Source organism: Panthera tigris, chromosome B2 (genome assembly GCF_018350195.1).
Source record: "Panthera tigris isolate Pti1 chromosome B2, P.tigris_Pti1_mat1.1, whole genome shotgun sequence".
Classification (NCBI taxonomy): domain Eukaryota; kingdom Metazoa; phylum Chordata; class Mammalia; order Carnivora; family Felidae; genus Panthera; species Panthera tigris.
In genome coordinates this window covers 136,724,261-136,751,125 of record NC_056664.1, presented here as the reverse complement: position 1 = coordinate 136,751,125, position 26,865 = coordinate 136,724,261, and the positions used below count along the sequence as shown (strand labels likewise).

Genomic DNA, 26,865 nt, shown 5'->3' with positions numbered 1-26,865 from the left:
AGTGAGAGGGAGAGAGGAGCGCGCCTAAATCCTAGAGAGGCGGGCTAAGCGGCTACGGAGGGCTGGGGGCAGGGCTTGTCTTCCGGAAAGTCTGGATTCCCGGACGACCGGAGTCGCCGCTCACCAAACACCCACTTGTGTGCTGCTCGAAGGAAGTCGGCCACGCTATATAACCATGGGAAATCTTCGGACAGGAGCCGGAGGTGCCTTCAGGATAAAATTAGGACTCGGAGAAGACCCGCTCGCAAGACGGAAGGAAGCGTGGCGGGTGCACGCATGCGTGGTAGGCTACCTCCACGTGCGGCCGGGCCGGGGCCTCCCCGCGCTCAGAGGCCCCGCCCCCAAGCCCGGCCCCTGCGGGAGCATCTTTCCGGACGCGCGGAGCCGGCTAGAAGGAGGAAGGTTGGGCCTCGGAGCTCGGCCCCGCCTCTGCCGCCTCTAATTGGGCGTGGGTGAGGGCGACCCCTCCCACCGCCTTCCTATTGGAGCGCGCGTGCGAGCAACGCACCCCATTGGGCCGTACGGATTTGGGCACCAAATTCAAAGATTTTAAAAGTACCAGCTGGCGCCTTTTAGGAGATACAGCTCTGTGAAGCGGACGGCCTGGTCCTCTCCTGCGGCAGCTGTTCCCTCACCTGAGGCAGGCCCCCGACTTCCACTGGCATGAGCCAGCGCCCCTGCCGCTGCTCTCCACGGCCCCCCTCCAGCTCCTGCCGCTGCAGCTACAGCGACCTGACAGCCGCCGGGCGCCCTCGGCCCTCAGACAGTGAGTGTGAGGAGAGGGTGCGGGAGCCCGCCTTCCAGGAAGGGTATGCGGGGTTAGGGGGCGGCTGCTTCCGAACCCGACACCCTCCCGAGTCCGGGCGTGCGCCTCACGCCGGGCCGGGCCGGGCGGCCGCGGCGGTTCCTGCGGCCCCGGGGAAAGAAGCCTGGGGCTCGGGGAGGGGAGGCCAGATGTGCCGAGGCGGGTGGCGGGCCCGGGTCCCGCCTTCCTGGACGCCAGCGCCCAGGGAGGTGAAGGTCTCGGCCTTTGAGGGCGCCCTTCTCCCCTTGCAGGATCTACCTATCCTCGTCCCCACCCGGCATGAAGAGGCGCCAAATGCCCCTCCCCTCCCCCACCCCGGGGCCCGGGGGCTCTGACAGGGCTCGCGAGCCGGCGGCCCCCGGGGTCTGGCCGGGCGCCTCAGCCCCACTTCCTGCGCCCCTTTTCCGTATTCAGCCCGCAGCCTCGGGGCCGCAGTCCAGTGCCCCGGATTTTCGCCGCCTCACCCTTGCTGGCGGGCGCGGGAGATCCTGCTGGCTTATCTCCCGCCTCCGCACGGCCCGCGCCCTGAGGGGCCACCTCCCCGACCCCCCAGGGCTTCGCCTGGGCTTCCCCCCTGCCCGCTCCCGCCAAACGGAGGGACCCCCTCGCCGGGCCGGGCTGTACCGGGACGTCCGAACAAAACCTTTTTCTTTTTGTCTCGGCTTTTCCCCTCTGCCCGGTAACCCGTTCCCCAGGCCTGGCTGGGGTCCGGGCGGGAGGGGGGGCGGGAAGCACTTTTCGCTGCAAAACCGTGAATTTGCCCTCCGGTACCTGATTACCTGAGAAATGAAGAATTGGTTATTTTTTCTTTTTTTTTCCTGCGCTCCTGAAGCCCTGGATAGCCCTTGATTCCAAAATTCGGATAGAGTGGAAGGCCCTCGAACGGTTATTTTTACCCTCTTTGTGGCTATCTGAAAAGAGATCCAAAGGCATTTATTTTTGCCTCAGAAATCACCCCCAATTTTTTTTTTTTTTTTTAATTGGTTCGACTTTGTGGGATTGGGCAATCCCTGCAAGATGCCGCTTTCATTAGAAAAGGAACTTAGAAGACTGGAAGAAAAAATAATACCTGGCTTTTAACAGGGTTAGGTCTATTTCTAGAAGATCCTCCCTCCTCCGTCTCCCTGTGAAGTTCTGAAGCTTGATGGCTTTAAGAACTGTTTTTTTATTACTTCCAGTTTGCCTGGTATTATCACTTGGCTCCTCAGAATATTTGCCGTCTCCAAGAGTTTGATCTCCTGTTTACAGATTTGAGAAAATGAGATTAAAAATTTAATGCAGCCAAGTATTTTTGAAGGCAGGCTTTTCTAAAATTTTCTTTCAGACATTACGGCTGATTCCCCGTTTGTGGCTGCAAGCCTTGGGGGTCTCAGATTCTTAAGGAAGAGCCATGCTTAACATCGCGCACGTGTGATTATTTTCTAGGTACTGGGATTGTAGAACTTAATCATTTAACGTTGGGATAGTTGTAAAACTTTTTCACCGTTTTTTTTTTTTTTATTTTATTTTTGGGACAGAGAGAGACAGAGCATGAACGGGGGAGGGGCAGAGAGAGAGGGAGACACAGAATCCGAAGCAGGCTCCAGGCTCCGAGCCGTCAGCCCAGAGCCTGACGCGGGGCTCGAACTCACGGACCGCGAGATCGTGACCTGGCTGAAGTCGGACGCTTAACCGACTGCGCCACCCAGGCGCCCCAGTTGTAAAACTTTTTAAGCATTGTAGCCTATTTATGGTATTTTCGTATGGCGTGTCACTTCTGCCTTAGAAAGTTAAAACGGAAGGTCAAACTTTGTACAGTTAACTACAATACCACCTTTGCACGATTGGACAGTGAGTGAGTAAATGATGTTTAAAAAATGCAGTATATTGAGTCTTCAACGACGTGAGGCAGATATTAGTACCTCCATTTTAGAAAAAAATGAAATGTCACAAATCTAGTCAAGGCTGAGCAAGTATTTTTACTTGAAGATGGGTCTGATTCCTAGGAAAAGTATGTAATCTGTAATACATAGTGTGGAACGTATTTTGCTACTTTTAAAACATTCATGATTTGCAATAAAAGGATTACAAAGGGATTTGGCTTAAAAATGTGGTAAGAATACCGTATGTGATGGGACTCTGCCATACATGTAGTCCAGTTTTGCATTCTTAACCCCATTTTATAGATGAGAATACAGAGGCTTTAGAAGTTAACTGCCTTCCTTTTCACCAATTCAGCAAATGATACTTTATAGCTTAGATGCTCAAGACTTAAACCCCAGGGTACTTTTTTACTCCACTTTCCTTCATTCACATCCAAAGCATCCACAATTTCTGTTGACTTTATTCTCCTAAATACATCTCACAGCCACCCAATTATCTTCATTTCCACTGCAGTCATCCCAGTATCAGTTACCCAAACTGCCTGGACTCCTGTGATCTACACTTCTAACTAGCTTTCCTCTTTCCGCTTGTACCTTCCTACAGTCCATTCTCTTCAGCTGCCAGTCTTTTGACAATGTAAACCAGGTATCTGAACTCAGAACCCCTCAGTGCTCTTTATTACACAATGAATAAGATCCGGTCTGCCCTAAAATTGTACAGGCCATTCTAGTCTCCCAACCTTACAGTATATTATATAATTTCACATTTTAAAACTAAACCTACAACCAGCATCCAGATTTTGGAACCAATGAAAGGAACTAGAGTTCCATGGAGAAACAAGTGATTCTATGGCTGGAACAGGGAAAATAGAAGATGAGCCTGGAGCATCTTGTGCCAGAAAGTAAGAAATGCTCCAAAAACAAAATAATGGAAGTATTTCAAGTGGGTATGAACTTACACAGTGGTGAAAGCTGAAACAATTTGAGCGATAACCTAATGTAGTATTGGATTATAACCCAAAGTCTATGAGCCTATATGTATACTTTATATACACACACACACTTTTATCTCACTTTCCAGGATAAGGTAATGGAATGAACACTAAATTTATAGTCAGGAATGGTAATCTGTCTCTCTTAACTACCTGTGAAATTGTGGGCAAGCTACTTAGCTGAGCTTCAGTTGTCCTTATTTGTAAAACTAAGATAATAACCTCTTCACCCTACATCAGAAGGTTGTGAGGATCGAATGTTTGAAAACAAATTGGAATTGTAAACTTCTAAACAACTATAAGATGCTTGGTACCTGGGTGGCTCAGTCAGTTGAGCCTGAGACTTTGGCTTAGATCATGATCTCATGGTTCCTGAGTTCAAGTCCCGTGTCCAGCTTTGTGCTGACAGTGCAGAGCCTGCTTTGGATTCTCTGTCTCTCTCTTCCCTTCCCCCACTTGGGCTCTCTCAAAAGTAAATAAGCATTTAAAAACAATTGGAGTGCCTGGGTGGCTCAGTCACTTGAGCATCTGGCTCTTTGTTTTGGCTCAGGTCATGATCTCACAGTTTGTGCGTTTTAGCCCCATGTAGCCCTACATCGGGCTCTGCGCTGATAGCTTGCAGCCTGCTTGGGATTCTCTCTTCTCTCTCAAGTAAATAAACTTAAAAAATTTTTTAAAACAATTAGAAGATGAGTGAATCATCATTAGCTCTAAATTTTAAAGAACTTCATGTTCAAACAGTGGTGTTGAATGAAGGGTTCTATGGGATAGTTCAGTAACAACTCTGCTAACTAAAATGAACAGAGGAAGAATGCTTTTGAAAAGAATTAAGAGTTTCTGAAGTACGTTTTTCAGGCCTCTTCCTTTTAGGCAGCTAAACAAAATAAAAGGTTTGTCTTTGTAGGTGTCTTTGCCCTCAGATAAAATGTGGTCATATGTAAATCATACTTCATTCTTGAGGCAAAAATTAAAACAATCTGTCTTGGAATATTTTAATCTTCCAGGTGAAAGAGAACCCCTCAATAATTTATTCTAGCATTATGATTAATGTTGGTGTTAGCAAATGTTGTTTATTCTTTATTTGCTTTTTGTATACTTGAACTTAGTTTGAAATGAGTTTTTAGGGCTAGTCCAAGTTTTAGTGGTGTTCTGAAGTATATACTGTGTGTCCTTCACTGTGTTAAACATTGGGAATTTCAAGAGACTACCTCCCTACAGGTGTTCTTTTAGTACTTAAAGGTTTTGCTCTAAATAAAAACTGTAAAATTTAACATGGACAGATTACCAGTACTTAGTACAGACTAAACAATCTGACTGGTACATACACTTAAAAGATAGATTGTTACCTACCTATGATTGGTTTGCAGGGGTAATAGTAGGTGTAGAATACATTTGAAGCATATACTATTCATATACTCAGCCTTCAATAATGTTAAGTAATGTTCCTGAATCAATCTACTGTATTCCTTCCCAGAATTGTGCTTTTGTTCAGGTTACCTTCAGTGAATGCTTTCTCCAGCCTCTACTGCCTGACAGAATCCTAGCTATCCTTTAAAGCAGTAGTTCTCAACTGAGAAATCAGACATTTTGACACCCCTGCCTCTCCCCACCCAATATTTGTCAGCAACTGGTGATTGGAGACATTTTTTATTGTGCCACAGGGAGTAGAGGCTGCTAATGACATCAAATGGGTAAAGCCTGCTAAACATCCTAAAATGTAGAGGGCAGCCCCCAACAACAGAACTATCCAATCCAAAATGTTAGTAATGCAGAGATTGAGAAATGCTGATGTAAAGATATTAAGTGCTGCCTGTTCATTTGTAGCTTAGCTGATTTCTTAGTTGAACAATTAGTTGAGCTAATTGCATAGTTTGTTGATAGTATCATAACTTGTTGTTTTTCCCTCTTATGCTACTTATAAATAACAAGCACATTATCTTCTCCAGTTATTTAAGACAGCTGAACAGTAATGCACACACTGGTTCAGTAATGCACCACCCTCACATTCTTATATCTTGTCTTACACCAATTATAGTGTCACTCTTATTTACCAGATCTTCTGATTGGTAGCTGAACTATTCTTCTGACTCTTTGGTTAATTAGTTATGAGAAATCTTCATTCAATAATTGAAGATTGCAGTCTCTAGCACATACTAGGCAAGATAAAGGGAGATGTCCCTGTGCGTGAGTTCACTATCCAGTAGGACAGACAAACTGTCACCCATACCACTGATCCAAATAAAACTTAAGAGATGAGAGCTCTGGGACTTCAAGGAGATTTTAACTTAAGGGTATTTAAATTTATTGACTTTAGTTCTTTCTTGAGTAATTATTGTAAGGCTTATAATAATTGCTAGTGTTTCACTCTTATATAAAATTATTTTGATTCTTACACACTTCCCCTCTCCATTGGTCTTAAACATATTTACTGTCATTGGTTTGGGTTATGCTTAAGTCAGAGCTGATTTTAATGCCATTTCAAGTTCAGGGATTGTAGAAGTGTTTGTGATTACTATAAGGATTTCCCTGACTTCAGACCCCACTCGATGCATCACATTTCCTTATTTGTTCCATAAGCACAGATACTTATTAAATAGTCCCCTTTTCCAGTATTTTTTACTCAGATAACAGACTCGAAAAGCCAAATATTACAATTATACAATTATACTGCTTTTAGCAGTCTTCCGAGGTACCCTTTTAAGAATAAAATACATGTACTTACTAAAAGATTTAAGTAGTATTCATTGTCACATCTCAGTAATTAAACTTCGATTCTTTCACAGCTATATAGTGCTGAGAGAATGCAAAGTAATTAAACCTCTGTATATCCCAATGTAAGAAGTAGAAATGTATGAAAATTTTGTCATTTAGTAAGTGCTTTGTTTTGTTTTTTGTAGGTTGTAAAGAAGAAAGTTCCACTCTTTCTGTCAAAATGAAATGTGATTTTAGCTATAACCATATTCATTCTGGACTTAAGTTAGTGAAGCCTGATGATAGTGGAAGACAAGTTTCCTGTACTCCTGCATATTTGGAAGGTTCTTATAAAGATTGCATTAAAGACTATGTGAGGTTATCAGATATTGGGTCACCAATTGTGAGCCCCAGGATTGTAGAACTTGAATCTGAAAACGAAAACAAGCTCTTTCATAACAAGGAAAATCAGCATGTGCAACAAATCCTTGATAGTTCAAATGAGATCGAAGAACTAGAGACCAGTGGACCTTATGAAGACAGTGGCTATACTTCATTTTCCCAGCAAAGTGGCTTCAATGAACATGAAGAGAGTAGCCTTCCCTTGGAAAATTTCAGTGACAGTCCACAGTCCTGCCTGCTTCAGATGCAAAGCCCAGAGCAATATCCCAGCAAAAACTTGCTGCCGGCTCTTCACTTTGCCAAAATGGTTTGTTCAACATTAAAAAAGAATACCAAACGAAATCCTAAAATAGATTGGGAGAAACTGAAAGAATGTATATTCAGTGGAAATTTTGGACTGCAGAATATAATTGGAAGGAAAATGGGCCTAGAATATGTAGATATTCTCAGTGAACTCTTTCGAAGGGGACTCAGACATCTCCTAGCAAACATTTTAACACAGCTCAATGATATGGACTTAATCAAGTAAGTATGGTTGCTTTGAGTGTTAGTATAATCCACTGAACATTTTTGTTAAGATGGCTCAGCACTACCAGCTCATACAAAGACATAAGAGGGAAGTCTTTTACGTTGTTTGAGGTAATGACTGCCTGATAGCTGGTATTTGACCACTTGTATGCCACTAAGATGAAAGAAGATTTTTAAAGTAAGCATTTAATCCAGTTATTTCAAATTTCATATTTATACTGTTAGCAAACTATTTTTGTTAAATTGGGATTTTTGTTTCTGAAAATTACTAATACTTAAGCTACATCATACCTACTTAACTATAAAACAACAGCCTAGTTCTGGTGTATAGGTCCAGTAGGCTTTATGAGTTCTGTCACACTTGAAAGTATGAAATAGTTCCTGATGTTTTTAGGCCATTTTTAATGTAGCGCTCCCCTAGGTTTGACAGTGATAAAAATAGGGAAACCCACAAGTGGATCTGATTGTGACTGTTTTCTTAGAAACCTCAAATTTCCCTTTCTTCCTCATTCTACCAAATATGAGTTAGGATGAGGTGACAGCATTAAGATAATTATAATATAGACTATTGGATTAGATCCCACTCAAAGAGGTGTGTTTTTGGCATTTTTGGAAAAGTTGTTAGAGGTACTTATCACTGGTATTTATGAAAAATAGCTAAAGCAAAATAGAAGTATTAATTTTTATAGTTGGCTACCTTCTTGAGGGATAATTGGCATCACAGCTTCTTTGTTAACAAAAATGGATTTTTGAAATTGATGTCTACTAATAGCAGTATGTCCTAGAATACTTTGAAATTTGTCTACAACTTTTATTGATATCGAATAGCTAACATAGTGTCATATATATATAATAGGGTCTACTTATTTGATGTTTGCAGATATTGTGAAAAAATGAAGTATCAAGGAATGATTGCAATGGTTCTTAAGCCTAGATGTACTTAGAATGACTTGATAGGGAGCTTTTAAAAACAGGACTCTGGTCCCCATTTTAAGCCAGTTAAACCCAAATGCCTAGGCATGGGACATCCTTAAATCTTAAGTGCTGTAGGCAATTCTAATGTATAACCAAGTTTGAGAAGCACTGCTAATAGAAATTTCTTTTTTGCACTGTTAGTATTTCTGTAGTATGTTCATTTCTCTTACCTCTTTGTGATGCCTTGTTTCCTTTATAACCTTTTACTTTTCCAGTGTGTCTAAAGTGAGCACAACTTGGAAGAAGATCCTAGATGATGATAAGAGAGCATTGCAGTTGTACAATAAAGCAATAGAGAGAGTTAATGTAAGTCTTTGCAGTCGATGTTTTCATTTTAAAAATATCTTAGAACATTACCTTAAAATATAAAAGCTCGTGCTCTTTACCTTTATAAATGGGAGAAATAGGACAGATAACAGGTAATCTGGAAATCCTTTACATTCACAAGGCATTTCAGCTTTTCACTAGAACTCATTAAGCAAAATTCAAAGACAAGGGGAAAGGAATTCCACGTAAGCCATTATTTCTTGGATTCTTTCTAGAAATGGAATGTCCAAAAGTACAAAAGGGAAAATTGGTCAGTTCTCTAATAATGAGAGTTGACCATATAGCTAATTTTCATTGCCATTTGTATTTTTTCAGTTATCAACATATTGAACATTCTTAATGCAGAAGAGAATTTATCTGCCTTCCAAAATACTTGGTAAATTTCAAGATGTTTCTGAGAATATCTGTACATGATTGAAATTTCAGGCCTAGCAGTTGGCAGACTTGGGTCTAAATTTTGGTGCTGCTACTTACTAGCTGTATAACTTTAGACAAGTATTGCTTAAATTCTCCAAGTTCAGTTTCTTTATTGATAAGGTTAGTATTAATGAGAAGTTTTCTAATCTAAAAGGTTGTTTTGAATCCATGCATGACATTGAAGTGATACTTAAGCATGACTATTGTCATTTATTGATGATAAAAGCAATGACTTTTTGTTTTGGCATCAGTACTTTATAAATCATGTATTTGGGGTACCTGGGTGGCGCAGTCGGTCAAGTGTCTGACCTTGGCTCAGGTCATGATCTCGCGGTTCATGAGTTCCAGCCCCGAGTCATCAGGCTGTGTGCTGACAACTCAGAGCCTAGAGCCTGCTCCAGATTCTGTATCTCCCCTTCTCTCTTCCCCTCCCCTGCTCACTAGCTCGCATGCTCTCTCGCTCAAAAATAAACATTAAAAAAAATTAAATACATCATGTATTAAATGCTATATAGACTCTAAGTATTTAGTGCTTTCTCACAATTTCTGGTTTGCAGTTTCTGTCAGTATTATCTGTGTGAATAGTTGTATGTGGCTATATTTAAGCATATGCAGGTAAATTGGGTATAGGGATAAATCTTTTACATTCTCATTTGCCCTTTTTTTACATGTACAAACAATAAAAATGCCTGAATGTTAAGAATATAGGAGGATATTTTTAAGTCCTATTAAAATATTTTTTTTAATTAGGAAAAGAACGTTAAGTTTTCACCACATGCTTCAACCAGAGAATATGTTATGTTCAGAACCGCTTTAGCTTCTGTTCAAAAATCAGCAGCCCAGGCTCACCCCAAAAAAGATGCTCAAACCAAGTTATCCCATCCAGGTGATCAGAAAGGTTCTACTTACAGTCGACACAATGAATTCTCTGAGGTAATTTTTTGTTTGTCAATAAACTAGAAACTTATGGGGCCTTTATTGTTAAAAGGATTTAGAGTAAGAAATGGAGAACTTTAAATTTAGTTATAGCATAAGTAGAACTACTAGGGAATTATTAATGGAGATGTTATCTTTTGTCCCCCTTCGTTCGGTCTCAAAAATGTTAGAAACTGAAACAATTTATAACTCAAGTAATCAAGTTAGGAAAGTACACAGAGATGTCTTTCTATGCAAAAAATAATAGCTACCATTTGACATTGTTTATGACCACTCAGTGATGTTGAGATCTAATTTGGAAATGCTAAGGAAACCTTGATTTTTAAATTTCTTACCAAACTTGTTCAATACTACATTTTGCAATTGCTGCCTTTTATATCTACGGACCAGAACTAAACTGGAAAAGGCCAGCTTTCAGAAATTGAAGCCCTCCTATTGTACCTTCAAATCATTGGGTAATGTGTATTGTAAGTTCTACTGAACACATGGAAAATTTGGCAAGCTTAATTTAAAAAACCATAACGTCACCTAAGAGTGCATCTTTGAAATGTTGACTGCCTTCATGCTGGTCAATAAGTATAAATTATAGTTAAGTTTAATTTTCTAAGTGTTCGTTACATAATGACTAATACAACATGTAACGATTCAAACAGCAGTTATTGAGCATCTGCTATCAGGTAATCCATGGATAAGAAAACATGGTACCCTTCATAGCCTTGTAATCTAGAATGGAAAATGGCTACATAAAAATAAATGCCATATAACGTGATAGGTGCCTTAAAAAAGCTAGAAGTGAAAGAGCAACCAACTCCTAGTAACACTAGAAAGACTTCACAGTAAAGGTGACATTTAAGTCAGGCATTGACATGTAAGTAGCATTCATGAAATAAAAGAACATGTTTAAAGGTAGGATTAGGAAATAGCCACTGGACCAGTTGACAAGTGATATTATCTCACTCATTGAACAGTGAGCTCCTTAAAGGCAGGAATTGACTTATGTGTGACATTGGTCCTTTATTCATGTTTTGAGGAAGCCTCAGAAATGCCCTTCTTGTTTTTACCAACTAAATTACATTCAATTCTTAACTAAAATTTGTTTATGGATTTTCTTCTTTCTAGGTTGCCAAAACTTTGAAAGAGAATGAAAGCCTCAAAGCCTGTATTCGCTGTAATTCACCTGCGAAATATGATTGCTATTTACAACGGGCAATCTGCAAACGAGAAGGCTGTGGGTTTGATTATTGTACAAGGTGTCTGTGTAACTATCATACCACCAACGAATGTTCAAATGGCAAACCCCTAAAAGCCAATTATAAAACAGGTCCTCTGCCCGGTACCAAAACAAGCAAGAAGAATTTACGACGATTGTGATCTCTTGTTAACAATCAGTTGTACCTGATTATGAAGGTTAGTTAGAAAATGTTAGGTTTTAATTTAAGAAAAATAAAATGTATTGTAATTTCCAATTTTGTGTTGAAATCAATGTAGTACGTGGGATTTTCTCCCCTTGAGTAAAGACAATATACAACTTAAAATATTTTACAATTTAATTTGAAAAAGTTTAAAATTATCAGTATAAATCAGAAAATTTAAATATTTTAAGAAAAAAGGAAAAGTGGCTATCTGATGTTTGTAATTCAGGGATAAAATAAAATTGATTCAATTTTATGGTAAAGGAAGACCATGTAATTTTACCCAGATAATCTTAAATAGATATCTTGTTTACCATCTATTAGCATTTGAGACATTTTATTTGCCCTACCAAATTAATTCCTATTGCAGTAACTTCTGGAGTCTGTTAATTTAAGTGTTTTGTCATCTTTCTTTAACCTCTTTTTCAGTGTGTACATTTCCCAAAAAAGTACCCTTTGTGAAATCTTGCTTTTTCCTATTTGTGAAGTCTGTATGTTTTAATATTTTTGTACATAATGTAAATATTTCTGTATTTTTTATGTCAAAGTAAAAAAATAAAGATCTCTTTTGTATACGTATACATCTAAATGTAAATTTTGTACCTGTTATGAATAAAATTGTTATAAGCTTAATAAATAATGTGAACCTTTTATTTTGATAAACATTTTAATCTTAGAAACAGCTAAATTAGGAAGCTATAGGAGACTGCGTTGTAAAGTAAAAATGTTATCTTTGACTGCATTCAGAACACTTGTTCTAATAAGAGCCCAGGATAAAGATACATATTTTTTTATTCCTTAATTCTAAAGTTGAATATATTTTGGTTTCAGTTATGGATATGGTGAAATCTAGGAGTTTGAACTCAGACAAAAAGTCCTGAAGATTTAAGGGTGGGCCTCAGATTCTCAGTAGAGCTTCAAAGACCCTCAAGGCCTTTGCCTTCCATCTCTGCAGAAGCCTGAGGTAGAGGATTTATCTTAAATGGGTTTATGGGTGTGTCTTCTCTAATAAAATAAAGCCTCCAATGAAATTAGCAGTGACTTAAGCAGCTTTATTGAGGAAAATTGACAAAATAGACAACATTCAAAGTATAATTTGACATTTTGATATATGTATATAAATGTGTGTGTATGTATATACATATATTTGACATATGTCTATACACACATGAAGCCATCACTACAATTAATGAATGTAAGTATAACCAAATTTCTTTCTGCCCATTTTTTTTTAATGTTCATGTTTTGAGAGCGCACAAGCAGGGGAGGGGCAGAGACAGGAGACAGAATCTGAAGCAGGCTCTAGGCTCTGATCTGTCAGCACAGAGCCCAAGGCAAGGGTCAAAATGAACCCTGAGAGTCTACGGTCATACCATCCTGAACGTGCCCAATCTCGTCAGAAATGAGCCCTGAGATCATGACCTGAGCTGAGGTCAGATGCTTAACCAACTGAGCCACTAGGCACCCCCTCTTTCTACACATTTGTAATCCCTCCTGTCAGTCCCCAGGTAATCGCTGATCTGTCAGTGTTGATTAGTTTGCCTTTCCTAGCATTTTGTATAAATGGAGTCAAAGTGTGTACTCTAATTTCACCAGACATTAGAGATTCATCCATTTCGTGTGTACCAGTAGTTAATTCATTTTTCTTACTAAGCAGTATCCTGTTGGATATACCAGTTTGTTCATACATTCACCTTTTAATGGACATTAGCTTCCAACCACCCCCCACCCCCTTGTTTTTTTGCTATTAGAAATGAAGATCTTGGGGCCCCTGGGTGGCTCAGTGGGTTAAGCATCCGACTTCTGCTCAGGTCATGATCTCGCAGTTCATGAATTCCAGCCCCGCGTCGGGCTATGTGACGACAGCTCAGAGCCTGGAGCCTGCTTTGGTTTCTGTGTCTCCCTCTCTCTGCCCCTCCCCTGCTCATACTCGCTGTCTCTTCTCTCAAAAATAAACATTAAAGATCTTGTAAACAGTATACAAGTCTTTGTAAGATAGGTAGTATGCTTTCATTAAATAGTGAAATGCTTGGATTATATAAGTAAGTGTATGTTTAACTTTTTAAGAAAATATCAGAATGCTTTCCAAAGTAGCTATAGCATTTTACCTTCACCAGCAGTGTATGGGAGTTCCATTTACTTCATGTTCTCAGTAATACTTGGTATAATCAGTCTTTGTAGCTTTAGCCATTGTAATACAGGTGTAGTAGTATATCATGGTTTTAATTTACATTTCCCTCATAACTATTTATGTTTAACATCTTTTCATGTTATTTGCTAACCATAAATTTTCTTTGGTAAACAAATGACTTGAGTTTGTTTTAATATTGGTATTTGAGGGTATATATTCTGGATAGGAGTGCTATATCAGGGTATAGCTTATCTTTCATTTTCTTAGCTGTGTTTTAGAGTTTTTATTTTGATGAAGTCCAAGTTATCAATTATTTGTCTTTTATGGATCATATTTTCGGTGTTATATCTAAAACCTGCCTAAGACCTAATAGCATACAGATCTCCTATACTTTCTTCTAAAAGTTTATAGTTTTTAATTTCACATTTAGGTCTATGATCCACTTGAAGTTAAATTTTGAATATGGTATAAGAGGTATGGACCAAAGTAAGTATCCATTTGTTGACAAGACTATCCTCTCTCTACTGAAATGCCTTACATCTTGGTAACAATCCATTTTACATAAATATGAACTATTTCAGGACTCTCTTCTGTTTAATTGAGCTTTGTCTTTTGAGTTCCAATCCACACTGCCTTGATAACTAGCTTTAAAATAAGTTTGAAATCAGGTAGTGACATTATTTTTTTTCTTTTTCAAAAAAAATTAATTTTTAAGTTGTCTATTCTAGGGTCCTTTGCATTCCTACATATATTTTATAATTAGCTTGCCAGTTTCTACAAAAATACCTAATGGAATTTTTACTGGGGTTGTAATGAATATTATTCTATTGGGTTAGATAAGGAGAGAATTGACATTTTAACATTGAGTTTTTCAGCCCTTGAACATAGTACTATTTATATCTTTAAAAACCTCTCTTAGTAGTGTTTTATCTTTTAATTATGTATGTCTTTCACATCTTGTGTCATTTTTATTCCTGAGTATTTTATATTTTAATACTATTATGAGTATTTGTTTTTTAAGTTTATTTACTTATTTTGAGAGAGAGCAGGGGAGGAGCAGAGAGAGAGAATCCCAAGCAGGCTCTGTACTGACAGCAGGTCTCAGTCTTCATGAACTGAGATCATGACCTGAGCCAAAATAAAAAATCAGACACTTAACCGACTGAGCCACCCAGGAGCCCTGTAAGTGGTATTTTTAACTTCAGTTTTCACTTGTTCATTGTTAATATATTGAGATGCAGTTGGTTGATTTTGTAGCCTACAACCTTGATAAACTCAGTTAAACTGAGAGTCCATTAGATTTGCAATGTAGATGATTTTGTCTTCTGAATATAGTCTGTACTATAGCCTTCCATTATAATCTATAGGTTTTTTATTTCTTTTTCTTGCCATATTATACTGGCTAAAACCTCCAGTAAAATATTCAATAGAAATAAAAAAGGAGACATCCTTAACCTTGTTCCAGATGTTAGGGGAAAAGCATTCATTCAGACTGATGTTAGTTGTAGGGTTTTTATAGATCTTCCTTAGTAAGTTGAAGAAGTTCCTTTCTATTCCTAATTTGTTGAAAGTTTTTAGGAAGATTGGATGTTGGATTTTGCCAAATGTTTTTCCTCCACCTATTGATATGCTCATATCGTTATTCTTTTTGAGTTTCTTAACATGAATTTTACTGATTGATTTTCAATTGTTAAAGCAACCATGCATTCCTGCAATTAACTTCACTTGTTCATGGTGTATTATCCTTTTTAGATATTGTTGGAATCAGTTTGTTACATATTAATACTTTTTGCATTATATTCATGAGGGCTGTTGAGCTGTAGTTTTCTTACAATGTCTTTGGGATATATTCTCTGCTTTTCAATTTTCTGGGTGTTTGTGCAAATTTCATGCTATTTCTTCTTTTACTGTTTGCTAGAATTCTCCAAGGAAGCAATCTGAGTCTGTAGGTGTTTTTTGTTTTTTTTACGGGAAGGTGTTTAAAATATAATTTTTTCAGTAGATATAGGACTATTCAGTTTATCCATTTCTTCCTGGATGAGCTTTAGAAATTTATGTCTTTCAAGGAATTTTCCTATTAATCTAATTTACTGAATTTATTGGAATAAATTGGTCACAATATTACCATATTATCCTTTACTATTTGTAAAATATGTAGTGATGTCCATTTCTTTCATTGCTGATATTGGTTGTGTCTTATTCCTTTTACTCATCAGTTTAATGAGAGGTTTGTCACTTAGATTGATCTTTTCAAATAATCAGGTTTAAAAAAATTTTTTTTAATTTTTTGAGAAAAAAAGAGAACAGGAGTGAGTGAGGGGCAGAGAGAGAGAGGGAATACCATGAGGTACAGAGATAGAGTGTGTGGAGCCTGGGGCAGGGCTCTAGCTCACCTGAAGTGGGACTCGAACTCACTTGAAGCAGGGCTCTCACTCACGAATTGTGAGATCATGACTAAGCCAAAGTCAGATGCTTACCTGACTAAGCCACCCAAGTGCCCCTCAGATAATCAGTTTTTTATTTCATAGATTTCTCTCTCTCCTTTCCGTATCATTGTTTCTTGTTCATTTGTTTTTGTTTACTTACTTCTGTAAGTAGTAATTAATTTACTCTTAATTTGCTAGATTCTTAAGATGGCAGCTAAGGCCATTGATACGATCTTTTCTTATACAGGTGTTTAGTGCTATGAATTTCCCTCTAAGTTTTGTTTGAGCAACATATCACAAATTTGGACATGTTATTTTTGTTCATTTATAAATGCATTATAATTTTCTTTTTTATTTATTTTTTTGATCCACAGGTTATTTAAAAGTATGCTGTTTACTTTCTCAATATTTTAGAATTTTCTAGATATCTTTCTTTTATTGATTTCTGATTTCATTGTGGTCCAAGTTACTTTATTTGACTTGAATCCTTAATTTATTGGCAAACATGGCCTAGAATATGCTCTGTCTAGGTAAATGTTTCATGTCTATTTGAAAAGATGATAAAATTTGCTGTTCTTTGGTATAACGCCTTAATTTCTTTTTTAAGTGTATTTATTTTGAGAGAGAGCATGTGCGCACATGAGCAGGGGAGGAGCAGAGACAGAGGATCCTAAGTAGGCTCTGGAGCAGAGATTGAGGATCCCAAGTGGGCTCTGCGCTGTCAGCAGGGAGCCTGACACAGGGCTTGCACCCACAAACCATGAGATCATGACCTGAGCCAAAACCAAGAGCTACCCAAGCGCCCCTGGTGTAATGTCTTATAAATGTCAATCAGTGTTTTTCTATTTTATATATCCTTTCTGATTTCTATTTACTTGTACTATTATTGAGAGATGGGTATTGAAATCTCCAATTGTAATTGTGGATTTGTCTATTTCTTTTTGCAAATCTGTCTTTTTTTTTTTCTTTATGTATTTTGCAGCTTTCTGATTAGCTACATAGACACTTAGAATTGGTATGCCTTCTTGGTAAAATACTCCCTTTGTTGGGGCACCTGAGTGGCTCAGTTGGTTAAGGTTAAGGTATCTGGTTTCAGCTCAGGTCATGATCTCAAGGCTTATGGGTTCAAGCCCCATGCCAGGCTCTGCACTGATAGTGCAGAGATTGCTTGGAATTGTCTCCCTCTGTCTCTGACCCTCCCCTGCTAGCATTCACTCTCTCTTTCTCTCTCTCAAAATAAATAAACATAAAAAAATATATTCCCTGGGGCACCTGGGAATATATTGAAAATATAGGTATATATTAAATTAAAAATATATATCTATAAATTAAATTTAAAAAAATATTCCCTGGGGCACCTGTGTGGCTCAGTCAGTTGAGCATTCGACTTCGGCTCAGGTCATGATCTCCTGGTTCATGGGTTTGAGCCCCACATCAGGCTCTGTGCTAACTCAGAGCCTGGAGCCTGCTTCAGATTCTGTGCATCCCTCTCTCTCTCTCTGCCCCTCCCCTGCTTGTGCACTCTCTCTCTCAAAAATAAGTAAGTAAGTAAATAAATAAATAAATAAGAAAAAATGTATACTCCCCTTTTCATTTTAAAATGACTTTTTAAATCCTTGGTAATATCTTTACTGTGGAGTCTACATTGTCTAGTATTAAATAGGCACTCCAGATTTTTGTTGCTGTTGTTGTTTTAACTAATGTTGGTCTTGGTCTAGTATATCTTTTCTATCCATTTACTTTAACTTATTTTTGTCTTTGTATTTGAAGTATGTTTCTTCTGGGCATCATATAATCAAGTATTAGTTTTTTAAGAAATCAATAATCTCTGCCTTTTAATTGGAATAATTAGACCATTTTCATTTAATGTGATTATGATATGGTTAGATTTTACCAGTTTGATATTTGTTTTCTATTTTTCTCATCTGTTCTTTGTTTATATTTTTCTATTTTTCTATTTCTATTTTCTATTTTTCTATTTCTATTTTTCTATTTTCTATTTTTTCTATTTTTCTATTTTTCTATTTTTCTATTTTTCTTTTGGGTTGAGTATGTTTATGATTTTATTTTATCCCAACTTGTTACTTAATTAGCTATAATTATATTTTGTTTAATATTCCACTATACGGATATACCACATTTTGTTTATCCATTCACCAATTGATAGATATTTGGGTTGTTTTCACCTTTTGGCTATTATGAATAGTGCTTCTATGAACATTTATATATAAGTTTTTATCTGAACATATGTTTTTGATTACCTTGGGTTTACTTAGGGTTGGAATTGCTGAATCACATGGTAACTCTGTATCTAATTTTTTAAGACTTTTTTTTTAAGTTTATTTATTTATTTTTGAGAAACAGAGCACAAGTAGGGGAGAGGCAGAGAGAGAGGGGGAGAGTGAGAATCCCAAGTGGGTTCCACACTGTCAGTGTGGAACCTGAGGTGGGGGCTCCATCTCAGAAACTGTGAGATCTTGACGTGAGCTGGAATCAAGAGTCAGACACCTAAACCGACTGAGCCACTCAGGTACCCCCTGTGTCTAATTTTTTTAAAGAACTGCCAAACTATTTCTCATAACAGCTGGCTGCATGATTGTAAATTCTCACCAGCAATAGATGAAGGATCTAATTCTTTTTTTTCCATAGTCTGGGTGATTTCTATTCATTTTTCTTGTCTAATTGCCGTGGCTAGAATCTCCAGTGCAGTGTTGAATAGAAATAACAAAAATGGACCTCTTTGACTTCTTCATGAACTGAAGACATTCCTCTCCCTGTGTCACCATTCTGTACTGGGGGTTTAGGAGACAGATAAGTTATCCCTTTAGTTCACAGATGCTTAGATTGAAAAAGAAAAACTGTACTGTATTTCAGGAATATGCCTAAGGGGCCTCATCTACACCAAGACCAGAGTTAGGTAATAAGATTCTGGATTTTCAGCTGAAGCTATAATAGATTTTTGAGAGTTTGTGGAGAGGACTAAGTGTTAATTTTCATGTGAAATGGATGGGACTGTTTTAGTCAGCCCTAAAATGTTCCCCAGTGATTCCAGCTTCTTGATATTTGCACCTTTGCTTTACTGTACTGGATCAGGTTTTGTCACTGTGACTAATAGAAAACAGCAGAAGAGATGGCATGTCACTTCTGAGACTAGGTTGTAAAAGACGTGATTTTTTTACCTCTCTCTCTCTCTCTCTCTCTCTCTCTCTCAGGTCACTCACTAGGGGAAGGTCAAGTGTGAGCAGCTTCCATAAAGGCCCACACTCTGAGACCCTTAGGTCTTTGGAAAGTCCCAAGTGAAGAACTGAGGCTTCCTGCCAATTGTTAAGGTTGAGTCTTCTTGAAAGCAAGTCCTCCAGTTCCAATCAAGCCTTCAGACAACTTTAGTCCCTGCCAACATGCTGAGTGCAACCTGAATCATGTACTAAACTTCTCCCAAGTTCTTGACTCCCCCCCAAACTGTGGGGTAAGAAATGTTTGTTGTTTTATGCCTGTAAAATTGGGGATGATTTGTTATGTAGTCATAGATAACTGTAGGGAGTGGGCAAACCCTTTTAGGAGCACTGGGCAAGAGAAAGATGAAAAAAAGTCTTTTCTCACACCCTTTTTTAGACATGTAATTACATGGTCTAAAATCAATACTGGTTCAAACATAGTCTGATAGGCCACCTTGCAGCTGTGTAGAATATTCCCTAAGGAAGGAAGCCATGCTCTCAGGCCAAAATAGGTTTGGGACTGGTATGATCACAAAAATGGACTATTGTAAGTCTGCTACAAAAGGGAGAATGAACACACTTTAATATGTAGTATTTTCATGGTTATTGTGATATATATATATATACATACACACCCACATTGTGATATATTGTGATATACACATTGTGATATTGTGATATATATAGCACATCAGCACTGAATCCTAGCTTGCCTTTAACCAAGGTTCATGTTGCACTGATGTGGCACCCAGCGTTTAGCACTTCTAAGTCCTCTGACTGAGAAGTCTGTTATGCCCAGTTCACATATCTTGAGGACCTGCCAAAAAGACTGCATATGAGAGGAAATAATGATAGTTCCTTGACTATCACCGAGTAGTTTCTGAAACTCATAATCTTACCCAGATTGTTTGGTACTGTTCCCTTTTCCCCAGATTCTGTTTCAACGACGTAAACAACACACCGCCACAAGATGGTGCTCTTTTAACACCACACTTTTGAGTTTGTTCATTCACGTGAAGTTTAATATAAAAATCCATGAAATAATATGACTGTCCTTCTATGCAATTTGTATTGTCAAATTAAAAAATAAAGTCCACAACATAGTGTTAAGCAAGGAGAGGTAGATATAAACTCTTTACTTTTTGGTCTCGAGTCATAAGAACAGGTCTTGCTTATCTTCAGCATCTTTATCCATTGTTGATATCGAAAGCCTAGATCAGTACTGTTCAGCGCAGTAGCAATGTGTGGCTACTGAACACTGAAATGTGGCCCATCCAAATCCAAATTGAGATTTACTGTAAATGTAGAATATTCACCAGATATTGACGACTTGGTATGAGGAAAAGCAAAATCTCCTTAATAATTTTTACTTTGACTACTTATTGAAATAATGATATATTGGACACACTTGGTTAAATAAAATTCTGTGAAAAGAAATGTTTAGTGTGGCATCTAGAACATTTTAAATGACATATGTGGCTCTTAATACATTTCTATTGAACAGTGTTGCTCTAAGATCACATAACAAATAAGTATCAGAGGAGTCTTTTCTGGCCCATGACCTAAACAGGTCATGGTATAGTACCCTAATACCCAGATCCACCATACATTCTAATAAGTGAAGTTCTACATATGGAGATGAGAGGGCATTTACTAGAAAAAGAAAGACTAAAGGTCTAAATCGACATGGATCATTTTTTTTTAGAATGCCTTCCACTCATGGGTTTGTGGTAAGTTGCTCCTCATCTCAACCTCTGTCCCCATCCTTACTCCCAAGTACCTGGTTACCTGTCAGGTGCCAACACAGGTCAGATCTTTGTATTCCCATCACCCAGAAAACGCTAAATTCATATTTGTGGAATGGATGAATTGCAGGAACCACTGGCTGGATTCAGGCTGACTTAGTCAAGGGAATGCCGTGGAACTTGTACTTTGCCTCCACATCAACAGTAGCACCTGCGGTGACCCTTTTCAGAAGCGTCCCTGCTCACTTTCCTCAGGACAAAGCTTTTCCTTTCTCCCTGAACTTTGACAGGACCTATCCTCTGAGGTTTGTAAAATACTATTCTGCTAATGCCTTTTTTGTTTTGGTTATTGGGGTTTATTTTTTGGCCCCAAATCCCTTTACATATTGGACACAGATGAGAATGAAAAAAAGAGCACAAGAGTCCAGCTGTACCTTGTCATTGGATTTCAAAAGGATTATAGAATAGACAGTGAAAAGAAGTTACTGTCATTCAGGTAAAAGTGGAAAGGAAGGAACCATCCCCTTTCTTGTAAGTGCTGATGGCCGAACACCCACTGTATTTTGTTACTATAGTTCTTTCTATGCTGCCAATATGCAGAAGAAAGCTCCACCTATAAGCAGAAGAGGCCACATTGTCATATAGTAGATAAACCTGAACTTTTATTTGTCCAAAGCACCCATGGGATAGCTGTGTCCCAAAATGTGGAAAGCACAATAACAGACATTTTTGGTTTAGAATCCTGACTCTCCACTTACTTTTAACGTTGGGCAAGTTTTTAACATCTATGAGCTCTAGTTTTCATATTTATAAAGAGGTAATAATGCCTACCTGATATTGTTAACATAATGATTACATTAGAGAATGTAGGTAAAGTGGTAATACAATATCTAGTACATAATAAATAAATGTAGTTGTTGTAATTTGGGCCAAATGTAGTTTTTTTATTTGGGCCAAAATATTAATACTCACAAATACCTGGATGTTTATGATAGTCTAAATAAAGAAGGTCCTTCCTAAATCAGTCTATAATTTTGATAAGGTGAGAATAATCTCATGTTAAATTTTCCATCACCTATAGTTTTTACTCTTGAGAATTTAGGTTTCTTTTGTCTTCAGTAGATAAGCAGACAAAGTCACCTTATTGATAGAAAATAATTTTGTTAAAGCATGGATTGAATAAAATTTCATATGACTTCAAAGCTCACAGAAGTTTACAGTTATTCATTTACTTGTTTATTAACAAACATTTATTGAGTACCTTCTTTGTGCAAGGCAGTATGCTGGGTGAGGTCAAATTCAGTCTTTCTCAACTAGGGTTCCAGGGGAGAATTGAGTTTTAATAACCTAAGGCATCTATTGTATATAATAAATTAACATTCCTCCTAGGCATTTAGAATGGCACCAGTTATGTATGAATCTTCCTTGTAGAAATTAAGAAAATAATCACTCAAATAATTCATGTTCTGTGACTCCAACACAAAGCCCAGTTGAGAAAGTCTAAGGGGTAAGGAGAAAAAGAAATACTAAATTAACTATAGTTGAAACAAAAAAATACAAAGTAAGCAAAATATAGCAAGAGAATGGAAGGAAAATTACTTCTAACAAAAGCATCAGAACAAAGGAAATATTGAAAAAATCTTGGATGATAATAAGAATTACCTTTTTTTCTTGTTCCTCCCCTTCCCCCCTTTTCTTTTTCCAAAGGTGAAAAGGTGAAAATATTTGCCATGCCCTGTGATGAATTCAGAAAAGAACTGGTCACGGGGCTTATGTGGTTTCAGGAGCAGAGGTAAGCTCTGTAAGAGAGGTACAATAACAAATCACTGTATGGATTCCAAGCGGGAATGCGGGACAGCCTTAGAAGTCCCTTTACTATAAAGTCACTCTTATCCCCCGTTTTCTTCACACAATAGGAAAAAGTGATAGAGCTGGGAAAAATCCGGTGGAAGCTGTTATTTTGTTTTTGTTTTTTTTTCTTTGTTTTGTTTTTGAGAGGGAGATAGAGGGCCCAAGTTGAGCCAGTGGCAGAGAGAGAGAGAGAGAGAGAGAGAGAGAGAGAGAAGCAGGGCTCAAGCCTGGCTCCTGTTCACCGGATGCGGGGCTCAAGCTCACGTGAAACAGGAGTCATGCTCACCCGAAGAGGGACTGGAACTCCAGAACCGTGAGATCCTGACCTGAGCTGAGCCAAAGACGGATGTTGGCTCAACCGACTGAGCCACCCAGGTGCTCTAGAAGCTGTTTTTTAAAGATGTCAGAATAGGGCGGCAGAAGAGGAGAGTACGAAGTGATATTAGAGATTTTGACAACTCGAAGAAGCACGTGCTTTGTTGTCTTAAGTTCACGACACATTATTTTTAAGGAATAGTACTAAGTTATTATTTTTTTAAGTAAACTTTTTTTTTTTTTTAATTTTGAGTAAAAATACTTCAGGATATTTAAGGACGATTTTTTTTTCTTCCCAGAGGAGGAGTTAAAAGCTCTCTAAGTGAGAGGTAAATGGATCATAGGAAAATAAAAAGGGTAGATAACGGTAATGTCAGTGGGTCAGCCTACCAAAGATCAATTTTTTAGTCTTAGAGCATATTAGATCATATTCTCTCTCTGTAGACAAATTAATATCCACGCAAAGTCCCAGATTCTCAGAATGTGGACACACAATTACTCATTTAATACCATCACCTTCTTCCTGAGAGAACCCGTAAGGAGCAGAGAGCATGGTTGAGGGCGGTGGTTTCTCACCACTCCGGAGAATACCGGAAATTAAGAGTCTTTCTGAGCATCTCCTGGCCTCCAGCAACAAGGTGCTTATCGCTGCTGGGACTGAAGGAGGAGAGAATAAGAGGGTGACACTCCCCACCCTCTTCTGCTGCCTGAGCACAGCAAAGGTGTCAACATCTCTGACTGCATGTAAAATGCCATGTGGTTGGCAATTTGCACCAGTCAGCTTATGTTTAAGGCCTATTGGCTTTGACTACTTGAGTGTATAGTCTGATAAGCAAAGAAATAACATTTATTCTGCACCTGCATTTGCTTGGGGAATGAGGGGTGTGGGATGCAAAGGCAGCCTTGAGGCACCTTAGGAGACCATGACCCAGGAATTCACAAATACTGAAAATTCTAGTGGTCCAGTAAAGGAAATGCCACACTTCCCATTAGCAATTCATTCCTGACAAGGTAGTGTGCAATAGCCTCATGTTCATGTTTTTTGACCTGTCTACAAATACTTTTTTTAACTGAAATTATTTCTAGTAAAATTGATAATTCTGCTGTTTATCTCTTGAAATTTTATCTCCCAATTTTTTTGGACACTTGTCACTCTGGAGACTTATTTGTGTGTAGCCAGGATGGGAGGGATCTGCATCGTGTTCACTACTCAGAGTCTTACTCAGCATTCTTGTCTTGTTCCTACAAGATTTTCTTGCCATTTTCATAAGCCTGTAAACTTTTCAAGAGCCAAGAATGTCAGTAAACTTGCTTTCTCCTCCTGCAGCGCTTAATGCTCCTTTTCTTTCCTTTCTTTGGTCTTCCGCCAGAGGGCATAATAAACCTATCTAATACACAGCCAGACATGGGCGTTTTTAATGCATGAAGTGAAACTTTCAAATTAGTTTAAAATGGCTCTAATTTCATTACTCTAAGGCATTGTGGTGAAGAGTAGGGTCTCTGCAACCAAACTCTCTGAGTTTAGATCCCAGTCCTGCTACTTACCAGCTCTGGGGCCTGGGAAATGCCTTCATTTCCTCTCTAAACGTCGGGGTTCTCACCCTTGTAAAGTGAGAGCAGCCTGCCTCACAGGCTTGTGGTGAGGATTACGTGAGTATAGACACCTGCATAAAGCACTCAGCACCCTGCCTGGCTTTGGTTAAGTGTTATGGAAGTGACAGATGTTAGGAAAGTGTATGCAGATGGAAGCTCTCCTGATCTAGAGCTCCTGGAGAGCTCTAGACAGTAACTAAATAAAGCTAATTATTCCCATTTTAGAGTGTCAGCTCGTGTGTGCCAGGCCCTACTTATATGCATTATTTCCACCCAACAGACAGATGTAGGAGAAGTCTATGTCCATTTGTTCAGTGATCCACCCCCAGGGCTACAACAGTGCCTGCACATTGGAGGTGTTCAATACATAGGTTTTAAATGAGTGCAAGATATTTTTGTTACCCCATGATCATAGGTAAGAAACCAGGCTCAGGAGTTGATGTACATCCTCTACCATCACACAAGTAAGTAGGATATGTATATAAACCCCAATTCTATCCAAAGCCTATCCTCTTTCCATGGGGTTTTCTTTAAGAAAAGATGAGAGGATTCAAGTCTTGAGGAAAATGAACTTTGGTGGAATATCATAACTGAACTGCCAGGCTGTGCTTTTATACCGTTTTAGCAGGGAAAATGGAAGACATTCCTTTTAGTAACACTTCATGAGGATTGTTTCCTCCAGAATTTAAATGGTGCTTAGCAAAAAGTCAACTTACCGACCATTACTTATTCTCAAGCACGTCTAGCAAATATTCCTAACTCATGTTTTCCCTAAGGCATTTTCAACCTATTTTCCATAACTGATATAGAATAAACAAAACACAAAGGAAAAAGAACTTCAAAAGCCTGATTACACTTAAATTTTACTATAAAAATCGTTATTTCTTTTATTGAGATATAATTGACATGTCATTATATTAGTTTCATGTGTACAACATGATTCGATGTCTGTATATATTGCACAGTGATCACCCACAGTAGGTCTAGTTAACTTCCATCACCACAGTTGCAATTTTTTTTCTTGTGAGGAGAACTTTTAAGATTTACCCTCTTAACAACTTTTAAATATACAATACAGTATTATTAATTATGGTCACCATGCTGTACAGAACATCCCCATGACTTATTTATTTTATAACTGGAGGTTTGGGCATTTAAAAAAATTTTTTTAATGTTTATTTCTTTTTTGAGAGAGAGAGAGAGAACATGAGCAGAGGAGGGGCAGAGAGAGAGGGAGACACAGAATCCAAATCAGGCTCCAGGCTCTGAGCTGTCAGGGCTCGAACCCCCAAACTGTGAGATCTGACCTGAGCTGAAGTCGGATGCTCAACTGACTGAGCCAACTAGGTGCCCCAAGAAATTTGTGCCTTTTAATCCCCTTCACCCATTTTTTCCACACCCTTCCTGTCTACCTCTGGCAACCACCAATCTCTTCTCTGTATCTAAAGCTTGTTTCTAGTTTTGGTTTTGGTTTTTGTGTGTTTTTTCTTTGTTTTGTTTTGGGTTTTTTTGGTTTTGTTGTTGTTTTTTAAGATTCCACATAGAAGTGAGATTATACAATATGTATCTTTCTCCCCCTGGCTTATTTCACATAACATAATGCCCTCAGGTTGTATCCATGTTGAGGCTAATGGGAAGATTTCCTTCCTTTCATGGCTGAATAATACGCATTTTATACATACATTTCGTTGTACCTATAATTTATTTTTTATATATATTCTTTATATTTCTTTATGAAGAAATATACTCATTGATAAACACTTTGGTTGCTTCCATGCCTTGGCTATCGTAAATAATCCTGCAAGAAATTTGTAAATGCTGAATTTATACTTAAATTTACCTTTTGGGGGGCACAGTGGCTGGTTCACAGTTCATGCTCACTTTGTGTTTGTCGAGTGCCTGTGTGTGGGAGGGAACAGAAACAAATAACTATGACTCAGTATTCTAGTCCCTTAGTATACTACGTGTGGTCTGTTGGCCAGCAGCACCCAGAAACTTGTAGAAATGTAGAGTCTTTATATGTGCCTGTGAATGTCTGAGCCACATCCTTCACTAACCCCACCAAACTGAGTTCCAGGGAAAGGAGAGGCAGAACCTTGCTTTGCCTATCAGAAAGGCAAACAAACACTTCCTTCTTGAGATGTTTGTCAAGGACAAGCTTGACATTAAGAAATATGGGAAGTGATTTCCTTTGTCCTTCAACATTTTCATTCTACATTGAATGGACTCCAGAACTCAGACC

General features: G+C 38.4%; 1 protein-coding gene across 5 annotated transcripts; it reads left to right on the top strand.

Annotated features, from left to right (window-relative positions):
* The first annotated feature begins 586 nt into the window (after positions 1–586).
* FBXO5 (F-box protein 5) lies at positions 587–22,676 on the top strand. Of its 5 annotated transcripts, XR_006217956.1 has the most exons (9): positions 587–766; positions 6,557–7,277; positions 8,471–8,561; positions 9,750–9,932; positions 11,055–11,342; positions 13,909–13,964; positions 19,117–19,370; positions 20,995–21,169; positions 22,572–22,676. XR_006217956.1 is itself a non-coding variant. In XM_042987352.1 (6 exons), the coding sequence occupies exons 1-5, from the start codon at positions 664–666 to the stop codon at positions 11,304–11,306; spliced, it is 1,350 nt and encodes a 449-aa protein (XP_042843286.1). In that variant the 5' UTR covers positions 587–663; the 3' UTR covers positions 11,307–11,342; positions 12,179–12,197. The 5 variants fall into 5 exon arrangements, 2 of the variants coding, with proteins under 2 accessions (XP_042843286.1, XP_042843287.1); XR_006217958.1 differs by lacking the exon at positions 9,750–9,932; XR_006217957.1 differs by lacking the exon at positions 13,909–13,964 and having other exon boundaries at positions 22,572–22,675.
* The last annotated feature ends 4,189 nt before the right edge of the window (positions 22,677–26,865 follow it).